Source organism: Oratosquilla oratoria, chromosome 9, assembly GCF_046742065.1.
Source record: "Oratosquilla oratoria isolate Oo_2021 chromosome 9, ASM4674206v1, whole genome shotgun sequence".
Lineage (NCBI taxonomy): Eukaryota > Metazoa > Arthropoda > Malacostraca > Stomatopoda > Squillidae > Oratosquilla > Oratosquilla oratoria.
Genome location: NC_134785.1, coordinates 38996502 through 39016512, shown reverse-complemented (window position 1 = coordinate 39016512; position 20011 = coordinate 38996502). Strand labels below are relative to the sequence as shown.

Sequence of the window (20011 nt, the reverse complement as noted above, 5' to 3'; positions counted from 1 at the left end):
GAAAGAATATTAGGATGGTTTGGACACATGGAAAGAATGAGTGAAGAAAGACTAGTAAAAGAGGTATGGAAGGCAGATGTGGAGGGAGTGAACATGAGGGGACGTCCTAGGATGAGGTGGATGGATGGGGTGAAGGGGGCTTTGGGGAAGAGGGGAATGTCTGTTGAGGAAGGAAGGGAGAAGACGGAAGACAGAGGTGAGTGGAGAATGGTTGTATATGGATGATGTTGTGACTGCATGAGGAGGAATGGGCAGGGGGGTGGGGGGTGGGGTAGTATGTGTGAGTAAATTTTGATGCAGCCCGAAGGGATTTCTCCCCGTCCTCGCCTTATATGCAAAGGGGGACGGAGAAGGGGGGTCGCCGATTAAATGAAGCGGCCTTGCTGTGGATGTACTGTGTCTTGCGACACTGCTTCTGACCCAGGGCGGTGGGCAGGGTGCAGGGATGACCCGTCATCCAGGAGGTGCTCAGATGAGAGGAAGGGTGGGAGGGGTGTGGAGGGTATTTAGGGATGAAATGGGTGGGAGTGTTTTTATGCCTTTCCCTTTTTGGCTACCTCCCTTGTAAGGGGGAAAAAGCCTTGGTATATGTATGTATGTATTTTACAGGACTAGAGCTATGCCTGTTTTGACCTGTTTTTGTATCTCTCCACATCCAGTTTGCTTTTGAATTCGTGTATAGTTCTGGCATTAACTGTGTCCTCTGTGCAGTGGTTGCATCTGCAGCAGTTGGAATCTGTGGCCAGGCCTATTCTGTGTTGGTAGTGTTTCAGTGCTGGATAATGTCTCAAGTGCAAGTATGCTAATGTGGTTATACTTGATATGGGGATATTTTTTCTGTGAGGCTTATGTGTGTGTGTGTGTGAGGGGATTGTTTGTAGGATATTGAGTTTGGTGGTCTATCTTGAAGGACTTGTTTAGTAATCTGAGTGTGGATGTCCTTATGTGTGGCTATATTGTGTGGTACAGGTGGTAGAATATTATAAATATTAGTAGTATGGTACTGGTGTTTTTTTTATGGTGTTTGAGAGATGTAATGTGATGATAAATTTATGTTGTTTAGGGCTCTGCTGTAAAATTGGGTTCCTGTGGTGTTCTATAGGGAGGATTTTGGTTTCTGTGTGCATTTGTCCAATTGGGGTGTATTTGGTACATCCTGTTATTACTCTGTGCTTGATTATGTAAGGTTTATAAGTTGTATGCAAGGTGTTCTGTCAGGTTGTGTTTGCTTTTTAGTTTTCTTTTTTGTTTAAGGTGGCTACCTTTTGTGTGTAGTTGAGGTTGCAATTTTTCCTGTAGCCTCTGGGAGTCTTGTTTGCCTTTGGATGATCACTGCAATTTCATCCTTTGCTTTATCTAGGGATGCGTACTGTTCTATATCAAAGGTCACAAAATAGTTTTCTATATCTTCTCAGTACTCTTGCCAATTTTCTCTTTTGTCAATCATTCAATCAATCCATTAGCCCAAGTCTCTCTTGCAGAAGTCCAGTGGCTCCCACATAACCAGCTATGCCCACCAGCTCAAGGAAGAAATATTATGTTGTTCTGGGATTGTTAGTGGGGGGCTTTGTAGGGTGTGTTCAATATCTTCTTTGTGGTGGTAGTTTGAATCTGTGGCCAGGTCTATTCTATGTTGGTACGTATATATACCAAGGGCTTTTTCCCCTTTGCAAGGGAGGTAGCCAAACTCAGAGGCAATCCACTCCCACCCATTTCATCCCCACATACTCTACTCCCTCTTTTCTTGACTCCTCCTGTATGATGGGTCATTCCTGAATCTTGCCCACTGCCCTGGGTCAGAAGTAATGGAGCAAGCCATGGCACATCCACAGTAAGGCCACTTCAGTTAATTGGTGTCCCCCCTCTCTGTTCCCATGTTCTTAACGCAAACATGCCAATGTAGTTCTTACCAGATGTGGGAAGGTCAATTTTCTGTGGAGCCTATGTCTGAAGAGTGTTGGTAGAATATTGAAATTGGTGATTTGTTTTGAAGGGTCTGTGTAGTTATCTGACTGTGTATGTGATTTACCATGGTCTTTGGATCATGTGTTGGAGTTGTGATCGACAGCTTTTCCCTGCCCATGAGAGTTGGAGTAACAACCCGCAGTGCAGCGATACTGAAATTATTTCTGCCCTGGGCAGGATTCAAACCTGGACCTCTATAGTGACAGCCAAGAGTTGTGTGTGTGGATGTTTTTGTGTAGTATAGGTGGTAGGTTCTTATAAATGTTTGAATATTATCCTGCTGGTGTAGTTTTTTCATTTCATTCTGATGGTGGTGCTTGTGAGATTGTCATAGATTTGTACATAGTTTTTTGGGTTCTAGAATAGAACTATGTTCCTGTCATTCTCATGTGTTCTTTTGGGAGGATTTTGATTTCTGTATGTAGGTATTCAGTTGGAATGGTTTTGGTGCATCCTGTTATTACCCACAGTGCTCTGTTCTGTAATGTTTGTAAATGGTTTGTATTAATTTTATTGATTGTTAGGACCAATGTTGCAGAGACATAGTCAAGGGTGGTCTTATCATTAAGGTTTTTCTCTGTTGTCCAAAGTTGGTGTTTGTGATGGATTTCAGGGTTTTAATTTTTTTTTCTCATTGATTTTTGCCATCAGGTCCTTGATATCTGTGATGAGAGTAATATGAGTACAAATGTGAGGTCTAGAATTTTAGGGTTTTTCCAATAGAAATATTCGGTCATTTAGTTTTACTACACTGAGGAAGTGTTTTGGTTCATGATTGTTTGGTGTCAGCAATGTCACAGTTGATTTCTGAGGTGATTACAAAGGATTACAAAGGAGGAGCATGCTGACAGGAGACCTTTTGGTCCATAACTAGGTTGGATGTGAAAAAAATTATAATAAAGATAAACAGATAAAAAAATAATAATATGATAATAAGATAAATAGGTAAAGTTAGATAATAAACAAACAGGTAAATAGTAAATAATAATAAATGGACAGATAAATAATAATAAATAATAATCAAATACATACATATACCAAAGGCTCTTTCCCATAATAAGGGAGGTAGCCAAAAAAACAAAGACATAAAATCCACTCCCACCCATTCCATCCCCACATACTCCACTCCCATTCACCCCATTCCCTCCCTCATACGTGGGCTCCTCCTGGATGATGGGTCATCTGACCTGCATCTCACCCACTGCCAGTCAGAAGCAATGTAGCGACACACAGCATATCCACAGCAAGACCACTTCATTGAATTGTCGACCCCCCCCTCCATCCCCTTGTGCAGAAAAAGAGAAGATGGGGGAGAAATCCCTTTGGGCTGTGTCAAATTATTTTTTCACACATACTCCCTCACCCCATCCCCCACCCATTCCCTTTCATGCATCACAGCATCATCCATACACAGCCATTCTCCATTCATCTCCATTTTCTGTCTTCTCCCTTTCTTCCTCAATAGACATTCCCCTCTCTCCCAATACCCTCTTTGCCCCATTCGTCCATCTCATCCGTGGTGACCCCCTCCTGTTCACTCCTACCTCAGTGCCTTCTACACCTCTTTTACTAATCTTTCTTCACTCACTCTTTCCATATGCCCAAACCATCCCAATACTCTTTCATCAACCCTATCTTCCAACTCCCTTTCCACCCCCATTCTCCTCCTCACCTTGTTTCTCACTCTGTCCATCCTAGCCCTATCATATTTCTCAGGCACCTCATCTCAAACACATACATATACCAAGACTTTTTTCCCCCTTACAAGGGAGATACCCAAAAAAGAAAAGGCATAAAATAATTTCCACCCATTCCATCCCTGAATACACTCCACACCCCTCCACCCTCCCTCTCATCTTAGCACCTCCTGGATGACGGGTCATCCCTGCACCTTGTCCATTGCCCTGGGTCAGAAGCAGTGTTGCAAGACACAGCACATCCACAGCAAGGCTGCTTCATTAAATCGGCGACCCCCCCTTCTCCGTCCCCCCATGCATAAAGGAAAAGACTGGGAGAAATCCCTTCGGGCTGCGTCAAAAATTGCTCTCACATACTACCTCACCCCCCTTCCCCCCACCCATTCCACCTCATGCATCACAACATCATCCATATACAACCATTCTCCATTCACCCCTGTCTTCTGTCCTCTCCTGTCCTTCCTCAACAGACATTCCCCTCTTCCCCAAAGCCCCCTTCACCCCATCCCACCTCATCCTAGGACGTCCCTTCATGTTCACTCCCTCCACATCTGCCTTCCATACCTCTTTTACCAATCTTTCTTCACTCATTATTTCCATGTGTCCAAACCATCCCAATACTCTTTCATCAACCCTATCTCCCAACCCCCTTTCCACCCCTGTTCTCCTCCTCACCTCATCATTTCTCACTCTATCCAGCCTAGTAACCCCTATCATACTTCTCAGACACCTCATCTCAAACACATTCAAACTCCTTCTCTCTTCCTCTCTTATGTTCCATGTTTCTGCCCCATACAGTGCTGTTGGCACAATCACTCCTTCATACAGTCTCCTCTTAGCGTCCATTCCCAAATGTCTATTCCTCATTACACTTTTTGATCCACCAAGGCATTTACTCGCTTCTCTCCATCTACATTCTACTTCCACCTTCACTCCACCTTTTCCTGCCATATTTGCACCCAAGTATCTAAAACTATCCACTTCCTCCAGTCACTCTCCCTTAATGATCACTTCTAGACTACTGCCACTTTCACCCCTGGTACATCTCATCACCTTAATTTTACCCACATTTATCTTCAGCTTTCTTCTATCACATACTCTCCCAAACTCTGCCACCAACTTCCTCAATCCCTCCTCTGATCCTGCCACAAGTGCAGTGTCGTCTGCAAACAACAGCTGGCTCACCTCCCACTTTTCTCCATTTTCTTTAACCATCTCCAATCCCTGACCCACTACCCTTGCATTTACCTCTTGCACTACCCCATCCATGTATAAGTTGAACAACCAGGGCGACATAACGCATCCTTGACGAAGTCCCACCTTTATCTCGAACCACTCACTCTCTCCATTTCTAATCCTGACACAAGCTCTACTAAAAACTCTTGACAGCTCCTAGAAGCTTTCCTCCTATCCTGTATATCCGCAAAACCTCCCACATTGCCTTTCTGTCTACCCTGTCGTAAGCCTTTTCCAGGTCCATAAAAGCCAAAAAAACATCCTTTCCCTTTCCTATAGCTTTCTCACATATCTGTCTTACCACAAAGATCTGATCTACACAACCTCTACCCGTCCTAAATCCACACTGTTCCTCACCAATTACTCCCTCTGTTCCTCTCCTAATCCTCTCAATCAAGATCCTCCCATAAGCCTTCCCAACTACACTTAACAAGCTAATCCCTCTGAAACTACTACATTCATACTTGTCCCCTTTTCCCTCCTCCAGTCCTCCAGCACTCTACACTCTCTCCAGCAAACATTAAATAACCTCACCAGCCAGTCCACCATTACTGTACCTCCTTTTTTTTAGACATTCTTCATGGCATCCATCCAGACCAGGTGCCTTACCTGCTTTCATCATCTTAACTGCCTTCATTTCATCCTTCCTTATTTCTCAAACACAATTGCTGAAATTATGGACAAACATTCCAAATCTATATTCACAAAAGAAAACATACACAATTGGAATGAAGGAAGGGGAGAAAGATCCCCCCAAGGAAAGAAATAATTGTGACACAGAGAGAAATAAGGGACTAAATAATGAACCTTGATGTCAGAAAATCACATGGCCCAGACAGAATTGCAAACTGGATACTAAAAGCATGTACAGACGCTCCTCAACTTACGTTTTAGTTACGTACTGAACGGCCAAACATAAGTTGAAAATGAACGTAAGTTGTTACTGTACTATACATCGGTAAATTCTATTACCGTATCTTATAAAACACCCCTAAATCATTAATTAAACACATAACATTGTAAAATAATAACATTAATTTGAAATAGATTTAATTCAAGCAACATAAATTGAGATGGTGGAGGAGGAGGAGGAGGCAAGGCATTTTCAGTTTGTCGTCTGCGCAATGTAAACAATGGATGCAGCGTCGTGCGCAAGTATCGTTTGAACTACGGAGAGCGCGGTAAACTAAAAAATTCACTCAAAATTTTTTTTTTACAATTTTTTTTTTACCGTCAGTTCAAACGTAAAATCGAAAAAACGTAAAATGAATGAACGTAAGTAGAGGAGCGTCTGTATAGATGAACTAATGGACAAAATATATAAGATAAATTGTTCACTCAAAGAAGGAAAGGTACTGCAAGACTGGAAAAATGCCAATATATAAAGGGGGAGACAAGGAAAAACCAAGAAACTATAGACTGGTCTCCTTACATCTAGAGGAGAACAATATACTAAATCTGAAACAATTCGGTTTTTGACAAGGAAGATCATGTGCCACAAATTTGATCTGTTTCTATTCAAGGTTAATAGATATAATGAAAGAAAGGGATGGATGGGCAAACTTTGCTTTCGTGGACTTAAAAAAGGCGTTTGATAAAGTACAACACAAATAACTATTAAGTAAACTCTAAAGAACATGAGGTGTACATGGAAAATTATTTAAATGGATGGAAGATTTCTTACATGGGAGAAAAATGAGTGGTGCTAAAAGATAAAAACTCGACCTGGGAAGAAATGATAAGTTGAGTCCCACAGGGTTCAGTATTGGCTCCAATAATATTTGCCATATATGTAAATGACATGGATGAAGGTGTAGAATGTTACATGAACTTCTTTGCAGATGACACAAAACTACTAAAGAAAATATGGAAAAAGATTGTGAATCACTACAGAGAGACCTAGACAAGGTCTGGGAATGGAGTCAAAAGTGGAAAGTGAACTTCAGCATTAAGAAATGTAGTATAATGGAATTTGGAAAAAAGTTGAAAAAGAATAACAGGACAATATAAAATTGGTGCAAATGAGGTAAAGAAAATTCTGAAAAGGACCTAGGAGTAATTGTTACCAAAGACATGCCCCCAGACAAGCAGATAAACAAAATAGTTGGAGAAACCTACAATTTACTAAGGTCAATAAAGATAAGATGGCTTTTGATTACTTGGATGAGGTAATGGTAAAAAAATACTAGTCACACTGATAAGACCAAGATTGGAGTATGCTGTGACACTATGGATACCCAGTACAAAAAAGAATTAAAGGAAAATAGAAAGAATCCAAAGAGCAATGAGAAAGATGGTCCCAACATTTTCAAAATTGACATACAAAGATTGTCTAAACTGGAACTGCGAACCCTGGCACAAAGAAGAGGAAGAGGTGATATATTGGCTGTTTACAGAATCATGAAAGGCATGGAAGTACTTGACAGAGAAGACTTGTTAAAGTGGGATAAAAGAAAAACAAGGGGACATGAAAAAAAAATCAAAAAGGATAGTTATAGAAGGGATCTGGAAAAAAAAAATCCACACAGAGTGATGGATGTTTGGAACAAATTGGATGAAATAGTGTATGCAAACACCATACAAGAATTTAAGAACAAACTAGATGTTGAGAGATACAAAGATGGGTCACTATGAGCATAGCTCCCCTTCCCATATAATACAACTAGGTAAATACATTCAAACTCCTCTCTTCCTCTCTTATGTTCTATGTTTCTGCCCCATACAGTGCTGTCAGCACAATCACTCCTTCATACAATCTTCTCTTAGCATTCATTCCTAAATGTCTATTTTTCATTACACTTTTTAATCCCCCAAGGCAATTACTTGCTTCTCTCAAACTAACATTCTACCTCCACCTCTACTCCTCCCTTTCCCACCATAGTTGCACCCAAGTATCTAAAACTATCCACTTCCTCCAGTCTCTCTCCCTTGGTACTCACCTCCAGTTTGCTGCCACTTTCTCCCCCTTGTACGTCTCATCACCTTACTTTTATCCACATTTATCTTCAACTTTCTTCTTTCACATACCTTCTTACTCTCTATCACTAACTTCCTTAATCCCTCCTCTGATCCTGCCACAAGTGCAGTGTCGTCAGCAAACAGCAACTGGCTTATCTCCCACTTTTCTCCATTTCCTTTAACCATCTCCAGTCCTTGACCCATTACCCTTGCATTTACCTCTTGCATCACCCCATCAATAATCAAATAATAATAAACAGAAAAATAATAAATAAACAAATAATATAAAATAGATGGCAGGCATTACAGCATCTTGCTTAAGTATTTATCTAAATGAATCTTAAAGCTTGGCAAAGTTGTTTCTACCCACTTCCAAATTAAATCTATTTCCTGACAGTTTGAGACCATTATTTCGTGTCAGATTCTCATTCAGTGTGAAAGTTTTTACTTTTGATGTTGTCACCCTTTAGAATCTTAACCCCTTCCATACGGTGCCGCACACGTAGGCGTCATGGGGAGCGAGTGTATTCGCGAGGCTGCCATATCGGCGTCTTGATGATATTTATTGTAGTCGCCCCTCCATAATGACATTCTTTCTAATTCTTTTGTAATCGCATTTTCTATGGTTATCAAAATTCACGGGTGAAGAGAGAACGATCGATATAAGCGGTGACTATATTTTATGATGCGAGTATTATTACGACACGTCGTACGGCTGGCATTGGCTGCTGCCACCGAGATCTAAGTCCATGACGCCTACGTGTGCGGCACCGTATGGAAGGGGTTAAAGACCTGTATCAAGTCACCTCTGAGTCTACCCTTTTTTAGGGAAAATAGATTCATATGTTTTAGTTGATTTTTGTATAATTTATTTTTTATATTTGGAATCAGTTTTGTCGCTCGCCATTGTACTTTTTCCAATCTGTCAATGTCTTTAATGAGATTTGGTGACCATATGGAAACAGCATATTCCAAATCTGGATGAACTAATTTATATAGCTTGTTAATGAGAGATGGACTTTTGAAGTCAAAAGATCACACAATCAGTCCTAGAATCTTATTTGCTTTCTCAGAGGCTGAAATACACTGCTTAGATCATTTGAGATTATTACTGATAATTATGCAGAGATCCTTTTCACAAACCACTCTTGTTAATAAATTTCCAAATAACTTGTAATTATACTTACTGTTATTTTTACCTGTTTGCATAACCTTGCATTTACTTGTGCTAAATTTCATTAGCCACTTTTCAGACCATTGCTTTAGTTGATCTAAATCTTCTTGTATATCTAATTGGTTTAAGTGATCATTTGCCATTCTGCACAGTTTTGTATCGTCAGCAAATTTGGAGACCATAGATTTCAGTCCTTGGTCTATATCATTTATATATACTATGAATAGTTCAATTGTGTCATGCTACATTGCTTCTGACACAGGGCAGTCGGCAAGATGCAGGGATGACCTGTCATTCAGGAGGGGCCAAGAGGAAGGGAGGTGGGTGAATGGGAGTGGAGTATGTAGGGATGGAATGGGTTGGAGTGGATTTTATGACTGTTTTTCGACTACTTCTCTTGTAAGGGGGAAAAGCTGTTGGTATATGTATGTATTAGTTCAGTTTACCTAACAAGCTGTATGTAATTTCTTAAATACTCTATTTGTTATTGCAGGATAGTGAGACAGTTACGAGCAGCCCTGCAGATGGATTTGCTTGGAATTGATGTTGTAATAGACTGCCAAAGTGGGAAGTATGCAGTTATTGATGTCAATGCCTTCCCAAGTAAGTATTGGTTTTGTGAGTTTGGTAAAACAATCAAGTGTAGAGAGGGCATTTACATGCTTCTTTCAATCTACATGATACAGTAAAAATTAAAAACTCTCTCATTTAGCATAGGAAGTGGTGTAGTAGTGCCTTTTCCATGTTGATGGACATGCATGACATGATCAAGTTTATATATTCATGTACTAACAGTCCTCTATCTTCAGGTTTTGACAGTGTACCCAATGTGATGGAGTCCCTGGCTGACTTAATCCTGAGCCACTTAGAAGGCAAGGTTGACCAGAAGTTAAATTGCATTGATGGAGGCACTGGGAGCAACTATGTGACAGACCTAGATGACTCTGGAATTGAAACAGCAGATTCTAGTGATGAAAAGAAGAAAACTGGCTCTGTGGAAGCATCAGTCCTGGAGGGTTCGCGTATATTGCCCACACCCAATAAAGTGTCTTCATTGTTGTCTCCTATGTCCAGTATTTCATCGGCTCCACCCACTGTACCTCCAGATGAACTAGCCTCATCTCCTGTAGCTACAACAAGTGCTTTGAATAGTAGACCATGCATTTATAATCCTACTTCCACATTGTCTGATTGCATTCCAAGCTCTTCGAACTGCATTTCAGTCTCTTCCAATCACACATCAGCCCATTCCCAGACAGCCCATATTCCTCATCTTGACACAGAATTGATGAATGGCTCTGTCATGGATATGACCATGAAAATTAATTGCAGTGATGATATGTGGACAGAAAGAATGGGAGATAAGCATGACCCATTTATAATAGATGACAAGTGGAAGAGTCCCCCAAAAACAGAAAATTCAGTTCAAGGTGTCACATCTAAGTATACAGGAAATAGCAATAGTAAATGAGATTTGTGAAGTCTGCATTTTCATATGGATGGTATATCCTTTCATAACGAGTACAACATCTGGGGTGTATAGTTAGATATACACCCCTTTCAGTCCTTGTTGAGCTTATTCTGGTTATTGTTGAATGAATACTTCTGCCTGGTATGTTAGATTTGATTTGTTGCCATCAGATTTTAAAAGTCATACCAACCACTGCACTCATGAATATAGAGGCAACTATGTACCTCTAATGGATGGATTGTATTCATATGTATGTAGATAGTAGACTATGTATAAGTTGTGAATATTTTAATTTTTTGTGGGTCGTGCAGTTCAAATCGAGTATTTATTAAGTGTCATTGGAACAACAATGGGTACTTGCAAGTGTTGGTACTGTAAGATGAGTCAGAAAGAAGCACCTTGCTGCTGTCTGTCTTCAAAACCCATCAGTAACCTAACCTCGATCTGGGGGTGCAACAGCCTCTGGACTGGGCCCAAGATCTGTAAGGAGGGCTGATAGTCAATGACTGCTCCCTTCCTACTAGTAGATGTCAGTAACAGAAATAGTCCTATTCTAATACAACATAAATAACAGTCCAATATTTCTTCTTGGAAAGATGTATGGGAGGGTCCAGAGTCCATTGCCAGCTACTATAGGGTTATTTCTAGTCAGTGAAACTCAAGGCAACAGTTATTTTCAATAATATCACTAATATTTATTTTTAAGTATCACAGGTGAAACTTATTGTTTAGGACAATTTATTTTCTTTTATATATGTTCATGGCATTTATTCTAGTAGGTTTCTCTTATAATTTGTTTTTATGAATCTATTATACTTGATATATCAATATACCATCCTTATCTATAATTCTTGCTGTTAGGGACAATGCCTCCTCTTTCTCTTGAGTGCAATCATTTACTTCTTTGCTCTTATAACCTCTTCTTAATTCACTTAATAAATTCCAGCTGCTGCGTAAGCTCTTGTTGATCTTCAATCTTGTGCTATATTTATACTACAGCTCTTGTCTACTCATAATATATTATGCCTCATCTACTTGTGGATATACTCCAGCTTCCTCTTTATTAAATTATTATGTAAAGCAATGCTGGTATCATAGTTACAGCCATTCGTCATTAGACATCATATTATTATCAAATTTTCTCCATCTTAAGTGTTGTACAAAGAAGATTTTCTCATATAATTTTGGATATGTATTTTGGTGGACTTTTCTGTACCTCCCTAGATGTTTCATATATTTTATTTTTTTCTTCTTTGTCTTGTTCTCTCCAGGGGCTATGAAGAACTGCCACTTGCCTCAACTATCTAGTAATTGCCATTTACTGAAGCTGCTCAGGCATATGAGTGGAAGTGATGGTTTTTGCTATGGGCAAGCACTTCCTGGCATGTGGTGTGCACTTTATTTTGATTTGTAAAGAAGGAATTCAGGACCTTAATTGTTTAATGTCATACTATGCCATGAATACTATGGTGTGACACAGAAAAACACATATTTTTGTGGCTTTCATTTAAGATAGATACAAAGTAATCTTACCTGGAAAAAGTAAAAAAAAAAAAAAAAAAAGTATTAACATGGTAGCTTTAAATTAGTGTAATAACAGGTTGAAGCTGAGTGGGATTCCCAATGTGTAGGGGATGATAGATGAAAAAAAATAGAAAGTAGAAGGATTCAAGACAAAAATGAAATGGTGGAAACTCAAATACAGGTATGAAAAGTTTGAAATGCAACAATGGTGAACTGAAATTATTAGATCACACTGAAATGACTCATAGTTTTGTGTATGAAAAATCATTAGTGGAAGTGAAAATGTAAGATTATCAATGTATTCCCCTTATAAAGGAGGTAGCTAGCCGCCTGTCCATTCCACTCACATCTGTTGCCCATTTGTTCCCCTTTTATTTTAGCTTCTCATGGATGTGGGGCCATTCATGTCCCCTGCCCACTGCCTGGGCCAGAATTATTGCAGCAAGACACAACACATCCACAGCAGGGACCCACCACTTTATATACTTGGTGAGCCTCCCTCATCATCCCCTTGTGCAAAGATAGAGAAGACAAGTAGAAATCCCTTCAGGCCATATATGTCATCATTCACAACCATTCTCCATTCTCCTTGCTTTCTCCCTTCCTTCGTGTTCACTCCTCTCTCAGCCTTCCACACCTCTTTTACTAATCTTTCTTCACTCATTCTTACCATGTGTTCAAACCATCCCAATACTCTTTCATCAACCCTATCTCCCAACTCCTTTCCACCCCCATTCTTCTCACCTTTTCGTGTCTCACTCTGTCTAGCCTAGTAACCCTTATCATACCTCTCAGGCACCTCATCTCACATTCAAACTCCTCTCTTCCTCTTTTATGTTTCATGTTTCTGCCCCATACAGTGCTGTTGGCACAATCACTCCATACAATCTCCTCTTAGCATCCATTCCCAATGTCTGTTTCTCATTACACTTTTTAATCCCCTAAGACATTTAAGTGCTTCTCTCGATCTACATTCTTCCTCCACTCCTCCCTTTCCCACCCAAGTATCAAAAACTATCCTTTAACCATCTCCAAGCCCCGATCCATTACTCTTGCATTTACCTCTTGCACCACCCCATCCATGTATAAATTGAACAGCCAAGGCAACATAATACATCCCTAGTGAATTCCCACCTTTACCTCAAACCACTCACTCTCTCCATTTCTGATTCTAACACAGGCTCTGTTACTCTCTTGACTGCTCTAACAGCTTTCCTTTTATCCCATATATTTGCAGTACCTCCCACAGTGCCTTCCTCTCTACCCTGTCATAAACCTTTTCCAAATTCATAAAGGCCCAAAAACATCCTTACCTTTTCCTAAAGCTTTCTCACATATCTGTCTACAAAAATCTGATCCACACAACCCTTACCTGTCCTAAACCCACACTGTTTCTTGCCAATTACCCCCTCTATTCCTCTCCTAATGCTCTCAGTCAAAACCCTCCCAAAAGCCTTCCTAACTACACTAAACAAACTGATACCTCTGAAACTACTACACTCACACTTGTCCCCTTTTCCCTTGTAAAGTGGAACTATACAGGCACTCCTTCAGTCCTCCTGCACTGTGGATACTAAAATAGGGCACTTAATTAGATCAGGAGAAGATGCTAATATTCTGCAGGAGGATCTAAAATTGTTCACATGGTCAGTGTAGTTTTTTTTTTTTTTTTTTTCTTACATAGAAAAATTAGTTCAATAGAGACTTGGGAGTTGTAGTGGGTCCTTAACTTAAATCCAGAAAACAGTGCATTAGTGCCTGGAATAGTACCAATAGAGCATTCAGTTTTATTACAAGGACGGTTACGAATAAAAGTGCAGAGGTAATTATCAAATTCAATCTGGCATTGGTTAGACCAATCCTTGACTATACAGTACAGTTTTGGTCTCCTTCCTATAGAATGGATATCAATTCACTAGAATCAGTACAGAGGAGAGTGACCAAAATGATACATGGTCTCAGAAATTTACCTTGTTAGGACAAGCTGAGGCACCTTAACTTACACTCTCAGGCAAGACACAGAGTGCAGGGTGTTCAAGTGGATCAAAGGCTATAAGGGTGATGCAAACAAGATCATCATATTAAGACAGCAAAGCAGGACTCTCAGTAATATATTTATATTGGATAAATTTAGAAATGATCAAAAATGGTTTACCAATAAAGTGGTCAAGGAATGAAATTGACTTAGTAGCCATGTGGCGAGCGCTGAAACTATTCGTTGTTTTAAGCAAAGGTTAGACAACTTTATGGATGGGGATGACAGGTGGTAATGGACACTACCTAGTGATCTCTTGCAGTCTATTTCAATCTTATGTTATCAAACACTTCACCTTAAATATATTTAAATTTCTTTCTGCTTCCCATAAATTCCAAGTCTTCACCTCATACAATGTTATGGGCATAATCACCATTCATATTATAGAAATTTTAAAACAGGCATCAAAATTAGCCCCTCCCTCCTTTATATGTTGGGGGGAGGGGGGTACCCAGTATAGGCATACATTCTCCCTTCACCCATCCATTTTATTGTCCCTTTTATCTTAGCTTTGTGTGGATGAAAAGTTGTTACTGTCCCCACCTCAATGCTTGGTTCAGAAGAAGTGCATCAAAGGACAGCACCTTCTTAGCAGGGCCCAACAACTGAAGTTAGTTTACCCTCACAAATTTAGTACATGGTTTGTGACAATTTCTCATCCATTCACAAGTACTCTCCATGCACACTTATCTCATGTAATCAGCCATCCCTGCTTGATAGATATTCCCCCATGTACCCAAGGCCCCCCTCACCCCATCCATCTCATTCTCAGTCTTCCTCTCAAATTCACTCCATCCACCTCTGCCTTCCACACTCTTTTTGCTAGTCTTTCTCCACTCATTTTTCCATATCCCCACACCATAGTATTTCATCAACCCTGTCAGCCAGCTCTCTTTTTGCTCCCACTCTCTTCCTCACCTCATTTCACATGCTATCCATCCCCATAACTCCCACCATACTTCTTAAACAATTCATCACAAACGAATTTAGGCTCCTCCTTTCTGCCACCCTTAAATTCCAAGTCTGCTTCATTTGGTGACATGGGCACAGTCATCCCTTCATATTGTCTTCTCTTTGTGTCCATCCCATGATACCAATTTCTCATGATTCATTTTATTTTTTGCTTCCTTTATTCCATAATGTATTTCCACCTCCCACTCCTCCATTTCCTGCTACAGATGACCCTAAATACTTAGCTCTTCTCTTCCTCCACCCTCTCCCTTTGTACATCTCATCACTTTTTGCCCACATTTGCTTTGAACTTTCTCCTCTCATGTACCCTCCCAAATTGCCACTAGCTGCCTCAGACCCTCTTCTGACCCAGCCACAAGTGAAATGTTGTCCTAAACCCTGCCCATCACCCTCACATTTACCTCCTATACCACCCCATCCATATACATGTTGAACAACCAAGGTGACACTACACAACCCTGGCACCTTCACCTTTTACCATTTGCTCTTTCCATTTCCTACTCTATCTTAGGCTATACTACTCAAAAACTTTTGAGTGTCCCCAACAACCTTCCTTTATCCTGTACAACTACAACACATGCCAGAATGACTTCTTGTCAACCCTGTCATATTTCTTATTCAAAAACATAAGATCCAAGTGATAGCCTTACCTTTTGTCCAAAATTTGGCACATCTGCCTTAGTACAATTTTTTTATCCATACACCTTTTTCTTTCCTAAAATCACACTGTTCTCCAAATTCTCTCAGTTGATACTTTCCCATATGCCTTTCCAACAACACACAACAGACTAATCCCTCTAAAGCTATTATATTCATATTTTGCCTCTTTACAGTGGAAATGTACATGCATTCCTCCATCACTAGCAGGTTCCCATCACATAGGCACACATACAACCTCACCAGCCAACCCACAGTGTTTCTATTTTCATCAGACACTCCCATGTGATACCTGTATGAGCCATGTGCTACACCTTTCATCACTTTCAATTCTCTTTTCATATGGAACTAACAGTTTCTTCTCCCATCAGTCATTTTTGTAGAATCTCCCACTGCTACTATTCCTCCCTATCTTCAACATATTGCTGAAATTCCCACATTCTCTGTTTTGCCTTCACTTCCATTAACACATGTCCATCTGCACCCATCATCTTTTCCTTTCTACCTGACTTCCTCTCCATCACTCTTATCACTTCTATAAAATCTTTTTTATTTTTTCAAAATTCACTGTCAATCTCCTATCCCATTTTACATCTGATCTTCTCTTTGCCACCCTTACCTTGAGTTTTGTTTTTCCTCTTTTTCTTTCTATAGCTTGGAGGCCGTGGGTCTTCGATAAGAGAGACCAGGGGCAACAGATTGATTGATTGATCTTTCTGTGCCTCTTGTAAGTTTCCCAAGTTCTCCTTTGCAACCAATCCTTATAAGCTTGCTCCTTTTCCATTACCACTGTTACTTTTTTGTCCCACCAATTATGCCTCTCTTGTAGTGATACCCAAAGGAAGGATTGGAAGAGTTCTGGTCATTAATATTTTTTAGGGGAGAGAGCACGGGATTGTCAGATCATTATCTGGTAGAAAGAAAATTGTTGTCTCTCTGACAGCCCTGCTAAGGTGGGGAGGTGACCCAACATTGGCCTTACAAAGAGCCACTTGTTACAGCAGACGGCTTTGCCCTACCAGGAGTTTTTCACTTTCTACGTGGGAGTGGGATAGTGAGTAGAAAATTGAGGGAGGCATTGAAATGCTGAGGGTGGGTCAATTGAAAAAGAAAAAAGAATACCAGAAGAAGCTGAAAGATGTCATGGAGGTGATGAAGAACAGGAGAAAGCAGGAATTAAAGAAGATTTTTTTTTTTTTTTTTTTGGGGGGGGGGGGGAAAAAATTGTGCAAAGGTTATGTGCAGGATGAGGAAATTGGGAGGGAACAGAAGAAATGTGGAAAAAAAAGTAATTTGAATAACATGTTTTCCATGTAGATGCATTATTTGTAGGATAACCTGGATGAAGAAATAGTTAATTGAAACAACAACAAAATTAAAACAAAATGTTACAGATAAAAACACATATGGGACCCACAAGCACATCTCTTATCCTGTATATTACAATTAGGTAAAAACACCACTGAAGGGTATTTTCTTGATTTTCACATAACTGAAAAAAAATCTGATTGTTTTGAATCATCGTTCCACAGTAATTATTATTGTTTATTATTTGTGCAGAAATCATGAAACAGAGGTTTTGTAAATAAACTGTAATGAGAACAGTGTACATAAACTACTAAGCTAGGATGAAACCAGTGATATCTGGTCATGACAAGGAAACACTTGTCACATTCAGATGTCATGAAGTTTTCATGTGATACATGTCGTGTATGTTTAGTTTTAGATCAACAATGTACCTTTTGTGCCTTGTATCAAACAATGAACTACTTCCAAGTCATTTGTACACAGTAAATACATAGATGTTCAAATTGTTATCAGCTGACATTCCATGATTAGGGTATGGAATAGTGAAGTTCTTTGGATTACAGGAGATCAATTATATATTCTTTCTCTTGCTGCCTCTCTATCATTCTTTTTCCTTTGCAAGTTTCACCACTTTTGAGAAATGAGATTGCTTAATTTCCATACTTTAGATAAGTGGTGCAGTCATTGTCATTACAATTATATTTCCTTAGAAATAGTACCATAGGAGAAGAGAAATTTCATAGTATCTTGATTGTGATTGTGATGAGACTACATGCTATACCTAAAGTTTATCAGAAAATTAATTTGTTCAAACTTGTAACCAGGTTTTATTCTGGTAGAGTATAAGACAATAGATGTGGAAAACCTGTATGGATTTTTGTTTTTATTTACATGTATCTATTTATTTATATCATGGACTTGTTTTTTTGCCTAGGTTTAATTTAGGTGTATCCAAAACATCCTAACTAAAGACATGATTCCTCTTACATTATATGTTTCATTACCTATAAAGAATATACATTAACTCTATATACCAAGAGCTTTTCCTCTTATAAAGGAGTGGTGCTGAATGGCCTACTGGCCCCAGCGCTTGGCCTGCAAGCCAAAAATTCCATAAATCAATCAAATCTTATAAAGGAGGTAGCCAAGTGAAAGACATGCACCCACCCATTCTACTCCCATCCACCACCCTTTCCCCCTCTCATCTTGGTTCCTCGTGGATGAAGGGTCATCCTTGTATCCCGCCCACTGCCCTGGGTCAGAAGCAATGTAGCTAGGCACAGTACATCCACAGCAAGGCTGCTTCACTTAATCAGCAAATCCCCCCTTCTCTGTCCCCCTCATGCAGAAAAAGAAAAAATATATATATTAATATGGATAGCATATTTAACAGGTTTAGAGGATGACATTGTGTATCTTTAATACTGTATAGTATATATGATTATGTCTGGTTGTGACTTGTCTAGGTATACTAGTATGGAAAAGAAAAGCTTTGATTCATTATAAAGTACAGTACTCGTCCACTGGTCAAGGGCCATGAGCCCTCCTGCAGATATCACATGGAGACCACTCAGGCCAAAGGTGTGGGTGCTAGAGGCGAAAAGGAAAAAATCCACCCAGATCCTCAAATTTGGCTGGGACCATGCACACACCCTTGGCTCCAGGTCCCTCACAGGGATCTGTGGATATGACTCTCCCTCTGGGGTAAGATTGGGTCAAACTGGCCAACAATTTTGGTAAAAAATGCCTGGACCTGTGATATTTTTTGGTAATTTTGGCCACTGGCTCCAGTTGGGTCATTTTCTCACCCACAGGTCAAGGGCCATGAGGCCTCCTGCAGATATCACTTGGAGACCACTGAAGCCAATGTTGCAGGCGCTACAGGGGGGGGAAGGCAAAAATGCAACCAGAGCCTCAAATTTGGTTGGACTACAAATGTAATCCAACACTACGAGAACTTTCTTCCTCTTTCACATAAGTATAGACGCAGTGGACTCTGGCAAGAGGACACAATGTTGTGAGTGCCCGACGCAGGCGAGGCTAACGAAAACGCACGAAATAGTATGCTGTAAGCAGGAGGAACAATTCAACTTATGTTGTGCTATTTCTGATCAAATTCCCACAATATGTGTTGTACTCTATTGCAAATATTGTGCTTGTGGGAGGGGCCTAACTAACGGAGCTATTGGTTGGTAAAAATTCCCTTGTTACTTAAAAGAACTACCATGCCATATTTTGAAGTGCATCCTACTTATCATGTAGGTGGGCATAGCTAATGAAAGCCCGCCAATTAGTATGCCATAAACAGGAGGAACGACCAAACTTATGAGGTGCTGTTTCTGACCAAATTCACACCTTGTGTGTGGAACCAACTAAGGAACATTATTTTAAGTGGAGAAAAAAAAAAAAAAAAAAAAAGCTACCCAAATCATTTGGTATTGACGAGAAGAAAACATATTACATTTTTAATTATTTTATCATCTATCAAAATGCACTCTAAACAAATAGGCCAACTGCTGTCATACCAGCTAGCTCATGGTTTATATTTTGGATGCATCTAGAAAGTGAGCCCAAAAACTTGTGTGGAGAGGGCTATGTAACTTATACAGTGCTAAAAGATAGTCAGCAACAATACAAGTACAATAAAATCTGGTACAGTACCTACAACGCTGAAGACATCCATCATCACCCCCATACATAAGGGAGGCAGTAGAGGCCAAGCAAGTAAATACAGACCAGTAGCCTTAACTTCTCACCTTGTGAAATTATGTGAAAGAATCATAAGGAAGAGGATGGTGGAGTTCCTGGAAACAAAGGAAGCTTTCAACAATGGACAGCATGGCTTCAGGCAGGGTTGATCGTGTCTGTCCCAGTTACTCCAACACCATGAGAGATTCCTTGAAAGCACACAAGACGGCTGCAATGCTGACGTGATCTACCTTGACTTTGCCAAGGCTTTTGACAAGGTAGATCATGGTATACTCCTGCACAAACTCCGAGACCACAGAATAAAG

At 40.0% G+C, this 20011-nt stretch overlaps 1 protein-coding gene across 2 annotated transcripts in view; it reads left to right on the top strand.

The window, feature by feature from the left end:
* The window catches only part of LOC143028313 (inositol-tetrakisphosphate 1-kinase-like), a 62075-nt gene extending 44092 nt beyond the window's left edge, over positions 1 to 17983 (top strand). For both annotated transcript variants that reach the window (XM_076190207.1, XM_076190208.1), the window contains 2 exons: positions 9524 to 9633; positions 9840 to 17983. In XM_076190207.1, the coding sequence (XP_076046322.1) occupies positions 9524 to 9633; positions 9840 to 10501 (772 nt within the window). In that variant the 3' untranslated portion in view covers positions 10502 to 17983. The remainder of the gene's footprint in view (positions 1 to 9523; positions 9634 to 9839) is intronic.
* The last annotated feature ends 2028 nt before the right edge of the window (positions 17984 to 20011 follow it).